Source organism: Melospiza melodia, chromosome 8 (assembly GCF_035770615.1).
Source record: "Melospiza melodia melodia isolate bMelMel2 chromosome 8, bMelMel2.pri, whole genome shotgun sequence".
NCBI lineage: Eukaryota > Metazoa > Chordata > Aves > Passeriformes > Passerellidae > Melospiza > Melospiza melodia.
The window spans coordinates 10942118-10956899 of record NC_086201.1 but is presented as its reverse complement, the minus strand read 5'-3'; the positions used below and the strand labels follow the sequence as shown (position 1 = coordinate 10956899).

General features: G+C 43.3%; 1 protein-coding gene across 4 annotated transcripts in view; it reads right to left on the bottom strand.

Annotated features, from left to right (window-relative positions):
• The window catches only part of SEMA5B (semaphorin 5B), a 267003-nt gene that overhangs the window by 111780 nt on the left and 140441 nt on the right, over positions 1-14782 (bottom strand). For all 4 annotated transcript variants that reach the window (XM_063161768.1, XM_063161767.1, XM_063161766.1 and 1 more), the window contains one exon: positions 7113-7212. In XM_063161768.1, the coding sequence (XP_063017838.1) occupies positions 7113-7212 (100 nt within the window). The remainder of the gene's footprint in view (positions 1-7112; positions 7213-14782) is intronic.

Genomic DNA, 14782 nt, shown 5'->3' with positions numbered 1-14782 from the left:
TCACAACATAAAATTCCTCTTCTTCTGATGCACTGATTATTGTTCAAATCTCCCCTGGCAGCCTCCCCACCTGGCTACTTAGGCTGATAAACATCCTCAGTCCTCTGGATGTACTCAACATGTAAATACTGATGGACTTGGCTGGTGAGATTAAGTTATTGCCCAGCAATCCCTACTCTTTGCTGGGTTTTTATACCTCTGCAGTGGCACAGAACAGTAGGCTTAGCACCTAAACATCTGGATGTAAATTGGTATGCAAACCACTGTGGTGAGCCATGCCATACAAAACTGACACATCTCTACCTTAACCAGAGCAAGAGAAAGTATTCTCAGCAATGCAGAGGAAAATTGCTCTGCAGCCCCATTCTGTGATGCTGTAGAACACATTATGTCCAAGTCTCCAAGGCTTTTGCCAAAGTATCCTGACCTTGTGTTTGCACCCATCCCACTCTCAGAAATGCAATCTTCAAACTTAATTATTCTCAGTGCATTACTAAAGCAAGTGAGCCTCTCATGGGTGGCTGCTTTCTTGATAGGGTATCACCAATTTTCATTTTATCTGGAATATGAGATATTTTTCTAGTGAGGCCTGCAATTTGCTGTGTAAAGATGCTTCCTATCAGTCTGTGCTGCACAAAGATTGCCTTTCACACAGCACTGGCTGTGCAGGCACTGGCTGTGAAAGTGCTCAGCCCCACAGCACTGCTGAGGTCACTTGCAGAGGGGTGGGTGGTGCTGCCTTGCAGGCAATTTGAAGGAGCAGCTGTTTTCCCTGCTGACAGAGATGACAGACCAGAGACTGCCACTGCCTCACCCTCTTCTCCATGTACAATATTAATGTGCAAAACTGCCCCTTTGCCCTCCTACAGCTGCAGCTTCTTCTGCACAGTCATCCTTTCCAACAATCTGACAGTGTTGCAGTATAGCATTTAATTTGATTTATTTACTATGAGCTAACTAAAATTCATGTTCTTTGCTTGAAAAAATGCACAAATTTTAACTAAGAAAAAGCCAAAAGCCACTTTAAACAAAATTTGGACCAGGCTTTAAACCTCCCAGAATCCCATAATTACAAAAACTGTCCTTCATCCTTTCCACACCTTTTCCCCTCCTCTCCAAGGGATATAACAGCATAGATTTAGGGTATGCCAAATTTACACTGGTTGCAGACCAGAAGAGGAAAGCAAACCCTATAGGTAAAAAAAGGACACCCCAGTGAGGCTTCACCCTCCACAATTTATACAAGGGCTGAGCTGACCTCACCTGGCAGAGTATCAGAGAGGAAAATCTCCCTTTGAACTATCCCAGGCTCAACCAAGGAGGTTAAAACCTGCACTTTAAATCACACTTTTGTTCCCTTTGTAAAGAAACTGTGCACCCCAATTATGGATTTAACTAGCTGCAGTGTCTAATGACAGCTTTCTCACCTTCACCACATTCTTTACGTCACAGGTCAAGCAATGCCTTAAAATAAAAAACATGGTCCTTTGAAGGTTTCTGTTAATTTCAGAGACTGATTTTGGGATTTTTTTCCCCCCTCACATCACCATGTTATCTGCCCCTCTCCAGTCTATGATACAAGGATGCAACTTTAATTAGGACATTCTTTTGTCTGATAGGAAAAATCGCAGTGAGAAGGAAGGCATTTGTTTCTCTCAATTTCTGTGCACTAGCGCTTTCAGCTGCCCACCTATGATCAGGATGTAATCAAAAAAATTATCATGCTCTTTGCTTGCTCATGTCCTCATTAATACCTCCACTGGCAAGGTAATTTCTCAGCCCAATGTGACTTAGCAGGGGGTAAAGCTGGCGTAAGACTGTGCAAAAATAGCCCAAAGCCACCAGAAATGGTTCAGTCCATTTGTTTCAGAAAAATACTGAGAAAAATCCTGTAGTCAGATGCTAACAGGGACCAATGGCACACCACTCCTGGCTGTTTTAGGGCAGGTCTGTGGACTACACAGCTGTTGGCTGTGCCCATGTGGTTGTGCCCAATGCTGACTTGTGTGCATGTGAGTCTCTCTGTGCTGTAAGAGACTTGACTTTTCTGGCCATGCTGAAGCCACACTTTCCCAGTGTTAGTGCATGGGACTCACAGGCTTTCATGAACACTTTGCATCTTTGGAGAAGCAAGGCTAAGAACAAGTGATTAAAATAACAAATACAAGAGTAAGGGGTCCAAATCACACCTCTTCCATGGATTTTCTGAGCCCAGAAAAGAACTTTGGCTCTGTCCACATTAGTCAAGTGCAGACTGAGGTTGTGCAGACCTTGACTGGTATCTTCAGAAAGTGCAGTCTCACTGCAGGAGTAGCTGTGTTAGGTGCAGTACTGCACTGCTTTTCAGATATGCTACATATTCATGTGCCACAATATCACAGTCTTTTCACAGGGCAAGGTGGCTCTTAATCCCTCTTGGCCTTGGATTCCAATCCACAGTGTGAAATTATTCGTGCTTTCTTGCCTCACTGAAGCCCTGTGAGAAGAAATGTTGGTGAGGGGCCCTGATCATTTAGCAATAGTAAGTATTGCTGACAGATTTTATACTCTGTGGATCTGTGGAACTACTCTGACCCAACCGCTGCCACTGAATTTCCTGCTTTGCAAAATATTTTTTGCCTAGACATTATCTATGGAGATTTAAGGGTTTAGTGGCAGCCCAGATGTGGACAGGATTGAATGTGCCCAAGGGTAAGAGTGATATTTTCTGACAAGCACAGGTTTTGAGCATTTTACTGCAGTGCTCTGGAGCATTCTGCCAAACAGGCAGGAAAGAGCCTGTGTTCAGCCACAAATCTGCATGTAACCTGGTTCCTGACAGAATAATCAATCATACACCAGAGACTTTCAATAAACTCAGGGTGCCAAACCTTCTGGCTGAGGGTCCTAGAATATATTTACAATTTACCATATTTCTGCAAGCTGCAACTTGAAGGAACTCTTTTGGGACATCAGTCATTCTACACAGCCTTCAGCTCCTAAGCCTGCATGATCCAGACCTTTTTCAATGCTTTTATACAGCCAGAAGCATAATAGTCAGAAAAGGGTGTGCCTAGGCTGCTTCCCCTAAAACAACACTTGAAATTTCACACAGCACCTTCCCTGCTCCCCAAACCAACCATATTGATGCTCCATCCCTGGAAGTGTTCAAGGCCAGCTTTAGTGGGGCCCTGAGAAACCTGATCTAGTGGGTGCCACATTTGTCCATGGTGGGAAGGCTGGAACTAGATGATCTTTAAGGTCCCTACTAACCCAGGCCTTTCTATGACTCTGTGATATCTCCTCCCTTGCACCTATCTACTTGGCAGTAACAGGCACATTCAGATCAGCTCTAAATCAAGTATGAAAATCACCTCTGTCCAGCATCAAGGCTTGCATCACCTGCAGCTAAGCAGTTTTACATTTATTGCTGAGAAGTCTGGCAGTCCATAACGATGTGCACTTTACTTGCCAGTTCTGAGTCCCTGATGCAGCTTTTGCTCCCTCCTCTCTACCTCTGGGCTCTTGTTGGTAACAGCCAGTTGTGACAAGGGCTCCTGGGCTGCACTTCCTTATGTGACAGCCACGGGGGATGATCTTTTCCCATCTCCTGTTGGAGCTGACAGCCCTCTTGGCAGGCAGAACAGTGAGGGCTTCTGGCCATGATGTTTTCTGGCTGGTTTCCCTCAGTAATACCTCCATTCACTGTGAATGGCTGACCCTTGTAGCCCTGCCTCTCGCATCAGCTGCCTCACCAGGCTACGGCCCTGAGCTCACACCCCTGTAGTTTCCTTCTGGGAAAAGTCAAATGTTTCCCTTAGGACTTCCCAGCCACCCTCTGTACAGTCATTTGTTTGGGTGCCATCCTCCTGTTGTCCAAGCTGTTTCCCTTCAGCTTGCTGTTGTGCCAGATTGTCACACGGTGTCTCAACCACCCTCCTTCACACCTTTTATGTTGTCCTCACCAGGGAGCTCTTGTGAAGTATGATTTTTGGCCTGCTTCCAAGCAGGGTCTTTCACTTTACTGGCTTCTGTCTGTGCCCAGCCAGCAATGAGACAGTCTTGAGGAGTAAGGCTCCTTGAGGAGGTGGAATGTCACAGCTATACCATGTCCCTCCTCCACAAAACTCTCACTCCCTGGGGCCTGGGCACCCTGCCTACAGCACAGGTGACACAGCAGAGCACAGCTTCTCCAACAGACAGGTGAAGTTACTCTGACTGTATTTTCAATTTTTTTCTCACTAATAATGAGGTCTAGATTATAGTTTTCCCTCTCATCAAAGTCAGCTCAAATGGCGATCACTTGTGCTCAAGAGCTGAAAAAAAGCAGCAAATATTTCAAAACAATCACTCATTCACAGAAGAAAAACAGTACATTAAAACACTAACACTATACCCAAAACAAAAACAAAACATGTGAACTGTGAGTCAAAATGAAGGTTATAAATTTTTGAAATGTGTGTTTTTATACTTAATGAAATGTGACTCATAATATCGGGAGTGTAGATTTACAATGTTCTAAACTATTCATATCCTTTCTCTCAAGCGTTTGGATTTTACAAATGATGTGACAAGTAAATACGTTGCTTAGAAACCATGGTGGGCTTTTGAAACTAATTCTTTTGTTTCTGGGTTTTTAACTTGGCAGGTGTTTGGTGCAGTGTAGTTATCAAACTCCTCTGGTTTTCTCTCAGACAGCACCAGTCATTTAAGGAGGGCTCTTAGACAAGGATAAAGCTTAAAAATCCAAGTCTCATGTTATTCTAGCTCCCTGTCTGCATGGCATGCCCTGAATACCTCTTACAGTTTCAGTCACGCTGTGTCCAATTCCTGAAACCAAAAACTCTTGTGAACCCCCAGGTTTTCTAGGAAGTATTTTCTATGAAGCTTTGAAACACAGGACAAACTAAGCCAAAGAGATGCTGTGGTGAGGTCATACTGCTTTTAAATAGAGACAGACAGAAGCAGTCTGAAATAATTTATAACTCTATCATCTAAGAGAATGTTAACCAGGAAATTGAGAAGTGGGAGTACTTATAAACGCCACCCTGATCCCAAACTCCTTCCCAAACCCCAGAATAGCTGGCATTACTACTAATATGATCTACAGCAGCACATTTAAACATGGTTAACATTTAAATTTAGGTTTCATAAATTACACCCTGCAAAGATGGATAGAGACAGCTCCTATCTCTTTGAGGTATTGTTTCATTTGCAAATTCAAGCAGATGGTGCACGAGCAACTAATGACTCAAAAAATCACCCCTAAAAATAGTCCAGAACAAGGTGTGGATTTATCAGGGAAGGAGGGAACAGAAAAGGCTTTACTTCCCATTTCTCAGGCACAGCTCCAGCAGGAGCTCAGTGCATCCAGAGCCGTACAGCAGCAAGGACCCCATCCACACCCCATTTTCAAGAATCTCTCCCTGTCACCTTCCACAGGGTGGAGTTGAGATGAGGAAATGGGTTCAGCTCTTCCCACTTTCTCCACACCAAGCATGTGTATCCAACCAAAAAAAACCACCCTGGGAAATGACATCTTCATTAAATGTACCCTGCACCGCTCAGCGCAGCCGTGCAGCACCACTGAAATGTTCAGTGTCCCAGTCAGGTGGGTAGTGCTTCATGAAAACTGACTTTTCCAAGCAAATTCTATAAATACTTGTCACTGCTTCCTCATGAGGCCATACCCTGCAATATAGTGTACCTCCAGCGGGAAGCCAGCTTTGCTGTCACTCCCCTGTTTGTGATGATGTTGTACCCCTGTCTAACCAGGTTCGTACAGACTCTCTGGGAGGCAGGGAGTCCCTCCAGGACGTGCTGTGGGGTTTGGGGAGTGGTGAGGGACTGCGTGGGGAAACCTGCCATGCAGTCCAATTATGTAAACCACAAATTCCTCAGAGCACCGTGCCTGAGCACTGCCTGGCAGAATGCACTGTTCACAGCCATCCCTAAAGCAATGCTGTTCTGAAGTAATAAATATTAATAATTTCTGGTTAAAGATCCCAGCACAAGTAAAGGCTCAGCTTGAAAAGTAAAATGTTTCTGTATGAAAAGCAGGAGGGCCTCTGGCAATTCGAACAGCTACAGGAAGGTAAATGTTATTATTTACTGCACATATACAGGCAGAAAATGTATATTAAATCACACTTCACTTGTTTCTGTGAAGCATAAAACTCTCCTTCTGCTACATATCTTGCTGTTTTCTCTTGCTCGTACCATGAGTTCTTCCACCTCTGTTCCTCATGTCCCTGTCCTCTACTGCTGAATACACTGGGAAGAAAGCACTCTCCCTCCATTTTTGTTAAGAGCAGAGATTGATACCACAATGTTCTAAGTGCTATACTTTAACTGATCTGTTAGCCCATGCTTAGTATCTTTTTTTTTTTTTTGGCTTGTCTTATCTGTTTATTATGCAATAAAAAATAGTTGCTGTTGGGACTTGTGACTGAACCACTTCTGACATATATTATTTCACTGAAGCATAGATCTTTTCTCCATTACAAATGTAGCTCTAAATGTGTAAGACCTTGCCTGTGCTTATGTGTTTCCCCTCTCCTCTTGTGACATCCTAAATAAAAATAATATTTAAAAATAAAGGAAAATATATTATAATTATATACAATGGGCTAGAAGAAAGAGTTGCACCAGAACACACTGGGTGTGGATCTGACTACATCAGCCAGATGAAGCTACCAGATTCTGAAGTGGATTCTAAGAGAGAAGAAAGCAACCATTTACCTATCACTTACTCAAAGGTGTGCAGATGAACCTGGTTCTGAGTGAAAGTCTTGCCATGGCAAATAAACCATAAAGTCAAATTCTGTGCTGGCAGAGGGATGATACAGAATGATTTACTGTAGCTCTTCTAACATTCACAATACTGAGTGAGATGCCAGCATTCTGCTTCATTAACCAGTCATTTTGATAGCATCTTTTTTTTCTTTTTAATTGTAGTAATTTTCTCTTCTTTGCAATTATACTGGATGTCTAAATCCCTCTACATAAATTGTAGCTTTCTTTTTGAGGGGAAACTGGCCACATAAGCTGGATACGCACTCTCCTCTGAAGCAAGAACCTGAAGGGAAGGAGCTTGAGCAGCAACCCTAGACTCATCAAAATATTATCTTTACCTTGCTCCCACAATGAGCTGGTTCCTGTTGGCATCCAGTGCAAGCTGAGAAAAGTCATGCACACCTGGATAGGTGAAATTCGACACCCAGGGCTTCAGATCTGCAATGGAAACAAGAAAGCAGAAAACAGTAAAGCTGCTCCAGAAGCAGTGAGTTCACCCAGACATCCACTAATGGATTTCCTACTGAGTTATCTGTCAGGGGAAGGCTAATTAATAACCTCTTTAAAGGGTTTCTATTTATTCTGATTTTCGTCAGAACGTGCAAAAATTCCACACATAAACACAAGGCCATCTCAGCAGTTATTTTCACATCCACAATGGAGTGTCAGTATTGGTTTCAGAGACAACAGCAGCTCAATTTTACTAAATTAAAACTGAGGAAACATCTTCAGTGTCAGGATTAAGTGGTGTAAAGGGATGAGGCTGCCAGCCATAACACTTCCCCAGCTTTGTCTTCTGTGCTAATCAAAGGGAAACTGCTGCCTGCCAGAAAGAGAAGGTTGTGCCAAATGATGAAGAACCAAGTTAGGGAATACTAGTGATCGGCACTCAAGACCTGGCTGCTTCAATGACAGATTTTGCCTTCTCTTTCAGATCTTAGGTTCTCTTCTATGTTTCACTTTACCTAGCATTTCACAGCCTATCAGCTAAATCCTTTCTTCATTTTCACATGGTGGGATGTTGGGTGTCATCACAGCATCTTTGTGACTGAGCAATTGCAAAGGCTTGAGACTGACTTTATCAACTGCTTTGGATTTGCCCATCTAGGCAACTGTCCAAAATGCAATCGTACAGGTTAAGTGCAAAGCAATAGATCTGGCTACGCTTTGCTCAGAGAGACAAAGCTCTTTCAGAAGTTACATCTGTTAACATCAACTGAGCAATTTAGGGCAAGAAGTCCTGTTGTAAGAAAACAAAACAAAACAAAAAAACCCCACATGTTTAAAAAAAAAAAAAGGTGAATTATTACTTTTAGGGTACACTCAGGCACGATGCTAGGGCATTCACAGCATCCTATCTTTCAATACCACCACCAACTTTGACCTTGTGTATATTACAGATCACAGAATTTCAATTTCCCACCTTACACCTTTATTGCACAAAATAACTGGGAATAGATTTAAATATGTCTTTCAGAAAGTCATCCAGCTTTACTGTGAGGACCTCTCTTGAGAATTTATTTTGTTAACTACTCTGCCTGTAAAATATATGGACAATACAAAATACCTCAGAGGGCAAGGCACAGATGAGACCAAATCAGTATGACTCTAATCCCTCTATGACCTGTTGACAAGTAGCCCTGTCTCATTCAAGGGCTGGTTGTTGAAGATCCAGGAGGCTCAGCATGGAAGGTAATATCTCCTGGTCTCATGCCAACAGGATACCACTACACAGGCCGATGACCTGATGACTCATAACAATAATGATGCAGTTCAGACCAGTTCAAGACAGCTCTGAAAAAACATGTTCCACTGTCATTTTATAACCCCAAGGATAAATGGAGAAGTCTCACTGAAGACAGTCAGGTTTGAACACTTTGTTGCAGGCATTAGTTTCCCTTTCCACAGGGGTGAGAGGACAATGCTGATGAGGAATCTCACGAAGGCCTGTGGTGTCTTGGCATGCTTCACAGGAATACAGATGTGCAATGATTTGAAACCTTTGAGGTAGGAATTTTTGTGGTGCAATTTCAAGTCCTTTCTCCCTCCAGGGATGGATGACCCTTAATCAAGCTCTTAAGTTATTGAAACCTTAAGAAAACACATATAAGAAATCTACATGGCCTGCATCTCTTTCCAAAGCAGGATCTTGACATGGAGCTTCTGCCTCTGCCCTGAACACCACCATGTTTCAAAACAGCTCCTACAGTCCCTCACCACAGAGCTGGACACCCTCAGGCCTGGCCCCATGCCCTGCCTAACTGGACACTGCCAGGGCCCCTCCAACAGTGAGACCTCCATCCTCACAATAACAAAAACTCTGCTGCTGGGGCTGGAGGGTTTCAGCTCTTCTCAGCATTCCTGTCACACTATGTAACCACACACAACACGTGTACCTCCTCTGCTCTTCAATGAAAAGGCATGAGTTAAGGAATAACTCCTCTAACCTTCAAGCATCCTCCTACACTCCTCTGGGACCCTTAATGATGTACTAGCACCAGGGAGGCACTGCAGTTTCACCTCTGGCATTCTCCTAATGGGACTCTGACTTCTTTTTCTGTAGCTCTTTAGCTGCAGAGACATTTCTGAGCCAAGTAGCAGAACCAGCAACAATAACACCTTTCAGGCAGGTTAGCTGGCTGAGTGCTGCAGATCTTCTGGCATTTCTCTTGGTGATGGGGGTAGGATTAGAGAATTGCTATATAATGATGATACCTTTTAAGGATCCTGCTTTTAGGCCATAATTTCTCTTGTCATTTTACCTCCTCTTTTACTGACTCTTTCCTACTAACTAACCCACTATTAAAGTGCAGTAGCAGGAAGAATATTTCATCTGCTGCTCTAAGCAAAAGCTCATCACTTCAGAGAGGTACACTCATCAGTGCTTCCTTTTAATGGCAAGCTCTGACAAACTACAGGTAAAAATAATTTTATAAAAATTAAAGGCAGTAGTTTGCTTGAATCTTTCCAAGTTGGCTCAAATGTCAATCAAGCCCAAGAAATAACAGGCACCGTCTTGATTTCTATTAGTACTGCAGGTGGTACAACTTATAAAGAAACCCTTCCCAGTTATTAAATTAAAGGCTGAAAGGCATGCATCCTCATAGCAAAATTAAGCTTTTATAGGCATGTAGTTGGAGATTATTAAACCCAGCATGGTCCCACATAACAATGTATAAATGCAAGTCGTCAGAATTAATGCCAAATGGCACATTTTCCTTCCCAAACTTTTTTCTTCTTGTTAAGAGGGAATGCAACTACAACCAAGAATCAGGACATGAATTTTTTTCATTCAACACATTAAAATCTACTGCTCAGACCACAGGCATCCCTAAAACATTTTCAACTTCACTCTGAAACTAACTCAGTACTTCAAGGTAAATGCTGCCCTAGGTCCACCCCATATTAGCTGAAGTTTACACATATGGACCCAATGAACTCCAGAGATTGCTTGTATTTGACCTTCTTCTGAAGGTTGATTTTTCCAGTGCTGACTCTTTAATTTGACTGGAAACCTTCAGTGCTGGGGTATGTTTACATTTGCAAAAGTATCTGTTTAAAAACAGTATGAAAAATTAAAAACCAAGGCTCTGGCTTTGCATGTCGGCAGCAGGAGATGGAAAACTTGGAACCACATGGCTTAGGGGCAAAATGTTCATCAAGGCCTCCTTTGTGCTTCTCGTCTCTAATCATTTCCAGGGGGTTAAAGATCCGTGCTCTCACTTCCTCCACATGAAAATCAATGAACAAAAGTTTAATAGTTTCCAATATCATCCATCTCCAGCTATCTGATTCAGAACCTCTAAAGCTCCGCGAGTCCCTCGGCAGCTCAAGGTGGCTCAGGTATCCAGCTGCAAAGAACACAAGGTTTTGAAGGAAATGTAAGTCTGCAGGCACAGCGGTGCTCAGCCATTCTGCAAGCCTAAGGCAGGGTGAAAAGAGGCCCTCTGCCATTTCAGAGGGTGGTCCCTGCAGCCTCCAGCACACTGCTCTGCTCTGACTTCCTGAGAGCACAGGGCTGGGACCAGGATTACTCAGCTGCACAAAGCACAGCAAGCCAATTTTGAGGAGCTGGGTTTAAGGGGCTGATACAGAAGCTTTCCAAATCATTGGCAGTTTTCCGCTGTGTTTGATGGGTTTTGGATCACCTTCTGAAGATATGGTAAACCTGGTAATACTTGAGTCTTCCTCTCCTCAAAAGCAACTGCTCCCCAGCTCACCCTCACTCTGTGTTTTGGAGAAAGGAAATATGTAAAGACTGAGCTGAGGGTTCCCTGTCTGAAGGACAGCATTCACTGCTTCATCTCACTTAAGCCCCTTGTCACTCCCATCCCAGCAGGCTGTAACAGCTTTGAGTGTCCAGCACACATCACACAGGAGCAGAGATGTTAAATGCCCAGGCCTTGAAATTGCAAAGCCATTGTAGGTGCATGGAGTGTGGCTACCCACAGTGCTATTCAACAACAGCTCTTGCAAAATAATTCTCAGCGAGGATTTCCAATTTGAAGCAAAAGAAACTAAAGTGAACAGGACCAAGGATTCTTTGTGTAAAATGAGGGTATACCCATGAGCACAGGCTAACCATGCTCCTATCCTAGAACTGCATGAAAAAGCTTCAAAGAGATCATAAAAAGACCTTTTGTGAGATAAATTCAGAGGGTCCCCATTCCAGAAAAGATAGCCTGAATCCCATACCTTATGTAAGGCTCTGTAAAACAGGCTGATTCAATAGCAAAAGTTTGTGCAATGAAGTAGAGCATACACAGCACTTTGGACCTGTCAGACTCAATGGCAATAAAGAAGTACCTGTTCTGCAGATACTCAGACCTACTTTTGTGCAGTGCTAACTTGATCACACATTGAATGCTTCCCTTACTACCTCAGCATGGTCTCTTTTAAGTTCTCTTGACTCAGCTTACCAGTTCAGGACACGCCTAATTACTGTGTGTGAGTATTGGAGCACTCCTGGCAAGGCTCAGCTGACAGCCATGACTCCTGTAACTTGTACAATATCCCCTTTTGGTTTGCTTCAGCCTTGGCACAGGACAGATGATGTATAGTGATTAAACCACTCATTTTTATTTCAGACCACCCACTAGGCTGGAGGACTCTCAATATCGGATTTGAACCGTGACCAAGAGATGCAAATCATATTGTAAAACAAGGAAAGGCCTCAGGCTCTCTTCTTGGTACAGACTGATGAAATGTCCCCTTTTCAGAATCAGACCTACCATCTCAGACCATCCTCTGCTTCAATTATCCTCACTGTTCAGAGCCTCTCCATGAAGTAGACAGTTGCCTGCTAAGACTGAGGCCACAGTTTCCATTGTGTGTGGGCCCCTGACCAGACCCATCAGAGACAAGACAAACAAGGCTGTAACCAAAGCTGAGAAAGCTAATGATTACCCAGCCATGCTATCACCTGTCTTCTCAAATGCTGCAAGTGTGGACATTTCCAAGAATGCATAGACGTTCCAATGAAATTACAGCATTATCTTTATTGGACTGACAATGAATCATATTTTAATATCAGCTTCATTTTAAATTTTAGCTCTCAGTTGTAGGTCACACCACAGGTTAGTGCAATAGACTGTGGACATTAACTTTTACTCCCACTTCATGCTGAGTTTTAAGAGTAGCCTCCACAATGCAAAACCACTCCACAATTTAGCAAATTTATCAGGGGAGGGAGAAATCTTTTGCTGCACGGGCAGAGCTGAGCAAACAAATGTGTCAGCACTCAGAGCTCAACTTTACTTATGAGGCCAAAAACTCAATCTGGCTTTACCCCAGAAGTCCTCCTACACATACATATCACCCTGCTGTCTTGTCTTCCCATCACCACCTCCACCTCATTGCTGGTATTCTTTCTTTCTTTCTTTAAACCCGATCCATTGAAATCTTTAATTGTACATTAAATATGTCCTCATCCCAACTGCTGCAATTTCCAGCGTCATTGTCTTCTCAAATCTCTGATCTCCACTCATAACTCTGAGGACTTAGAAGGCAGTTGACAGAATACACACCCTCCTACAAAATGGGCCAAACCAGCAGTTTCCTTCTCTCTCCCCTCAATACCTAAACCCACCTCAGATGTTCTTCCAGCTGTCTCAGTTTCATGGTTTCGTTCAGTTTACCCTTCTGACCCCATATTCACCTCTCCTCCCATGCCTGCTTTCTTTCCTAGCAGTCTTCACCTTCTAGACATGTTTCTACCTCATTTCCTGCCCACTGAAACAATTTTTACTGTCTTGACCAACTACAAAGCTCCTTCTCAAATGAAAGAGCAATGAACTAACCCATGAGTGGTCTGTCAGTCCCTGTGATAGCAGCTTGCAGTGAGCCATTCCTTTTCCATGAGGTCCAAGAGGCAAGAGTTGCTAATGTCCCTCTCCAAACTGTCCTAGAATATGTGGATAGGGGATGATGGGAAAAATAAAGAATAAGACTTTTTTCTCTTGGTCTTGTAAAAGAAGAAATATTCCTATCCCTCAGCTACCAAGGAACAGAACAGCACAGAAGAAAAGGCTCTGGCTTTTATCATCCTGAAGGAAAAACGTCCCCAAACCAAAGACTCAAGTCTTGCCTCCACAGAACCATAGGAATCCCAATAAAGATAGTAAAATTTAAAGATCTGGATGATTTTATACCTTTTCCCCTTAGTGTCTACAACTTCTCTCTGAACTGATCTTGCTGAGCTTCTTCTACCCCAAGAGAGAGATGACAGCTGGAGATGTAGACATGGTCCCAAGAGCCCAATAGCACTGACACAGGAGTTCTCTGTCTTGAGCAAATAATGAAACTATTTAATGTCTCAGTGGTTCCAATTGTTAAACAGGTTTAGGGATACTGGCTGGTGCATCAAGGTGTAATTATCTGTAATGCATGTGATGTACAGCAGGCACTAAGTATTGCATATTGCATACCAAGCATTCTGACTCTTTATTTCCTAAATTTTAATCATTTCTTTAAAACAAATGTTGCCAAATTGTTTTAATATGAAGAATAAATAATTTAGTCCAAACCAAGTTTTTGCAAAAGTACAATTATAACTGCTTGTTTATTTACTTTTTATTATTAATATGGAACAGATGGCAAAACACACCAATATATGAGGAAGAACTCAGGGATTCAATCCCAGATAAAGCAAATACTAAATAGTAAACAGGAACTAGTGCTCATTTCCAGTATGGGACAGTGTGCTGGTTAATTGTCCTGGGGCCACCTCAAGGAAGGGTATTGAAGGACCGAGCAAATCACATTCCCAATTTGGCACATTTCTACATTGTGCAGCAGTTCTGTTCCATCAGAGAGGTCAGTCTCATCCCTCTCTGCTTCACTTGTGTTCCTTGTGGCCAATAAAGAGCAAGAGGGGATGCCACAGTGCTGCAAGAGTGGTGGATCTGAATGCGCATCCTTGAGAAATAAGCGAGTCCATTTGTCCTGCCTGATATTTACAGGACCAAATGTGTGTGCCCACATAGCACAGGACTTTATGGAAAGAATAGATTTGGCTTTCCTCAGCTGGCTGCCAGCTGGAGCAAACACCACCCTGACACTTCCTCCTCTCCCCCAGAGCCTTGGCTGCAGCCCCACAGAGCACTGCACAGTGACATGTGGCCACAGCCCTGTGCCCCACCACCCGCTGGGGAAACTCGGCTGAGCAGTGCCACACACAGCCCCACTGTGAGCAAACCCAAAGACTTCTTGTTCTCCTGAGGATGTTGCAGAGTGTTCAAGTATTGTGATCTGTTGTTTACTGACACAAGTCCTGCAGCTGTCACGCAATCTCCCTCACTGAGAAAGATAAAGTGGGTGCTCATGCATCACTTGCAGCTTCCTATGACATTCTGATCAGTATAATCCCTCTCTTCAGACAAGAAAGCAACCTGCATCCTGGCCTCTACAACCACTGCAGTCCGATAGGGAAAAAAAATCAACACCTCTTTGTCATTATTCAAGGATCCCTCAGTCTCTCTTCCACACTTGGAGGCAATTTTTTTCACTA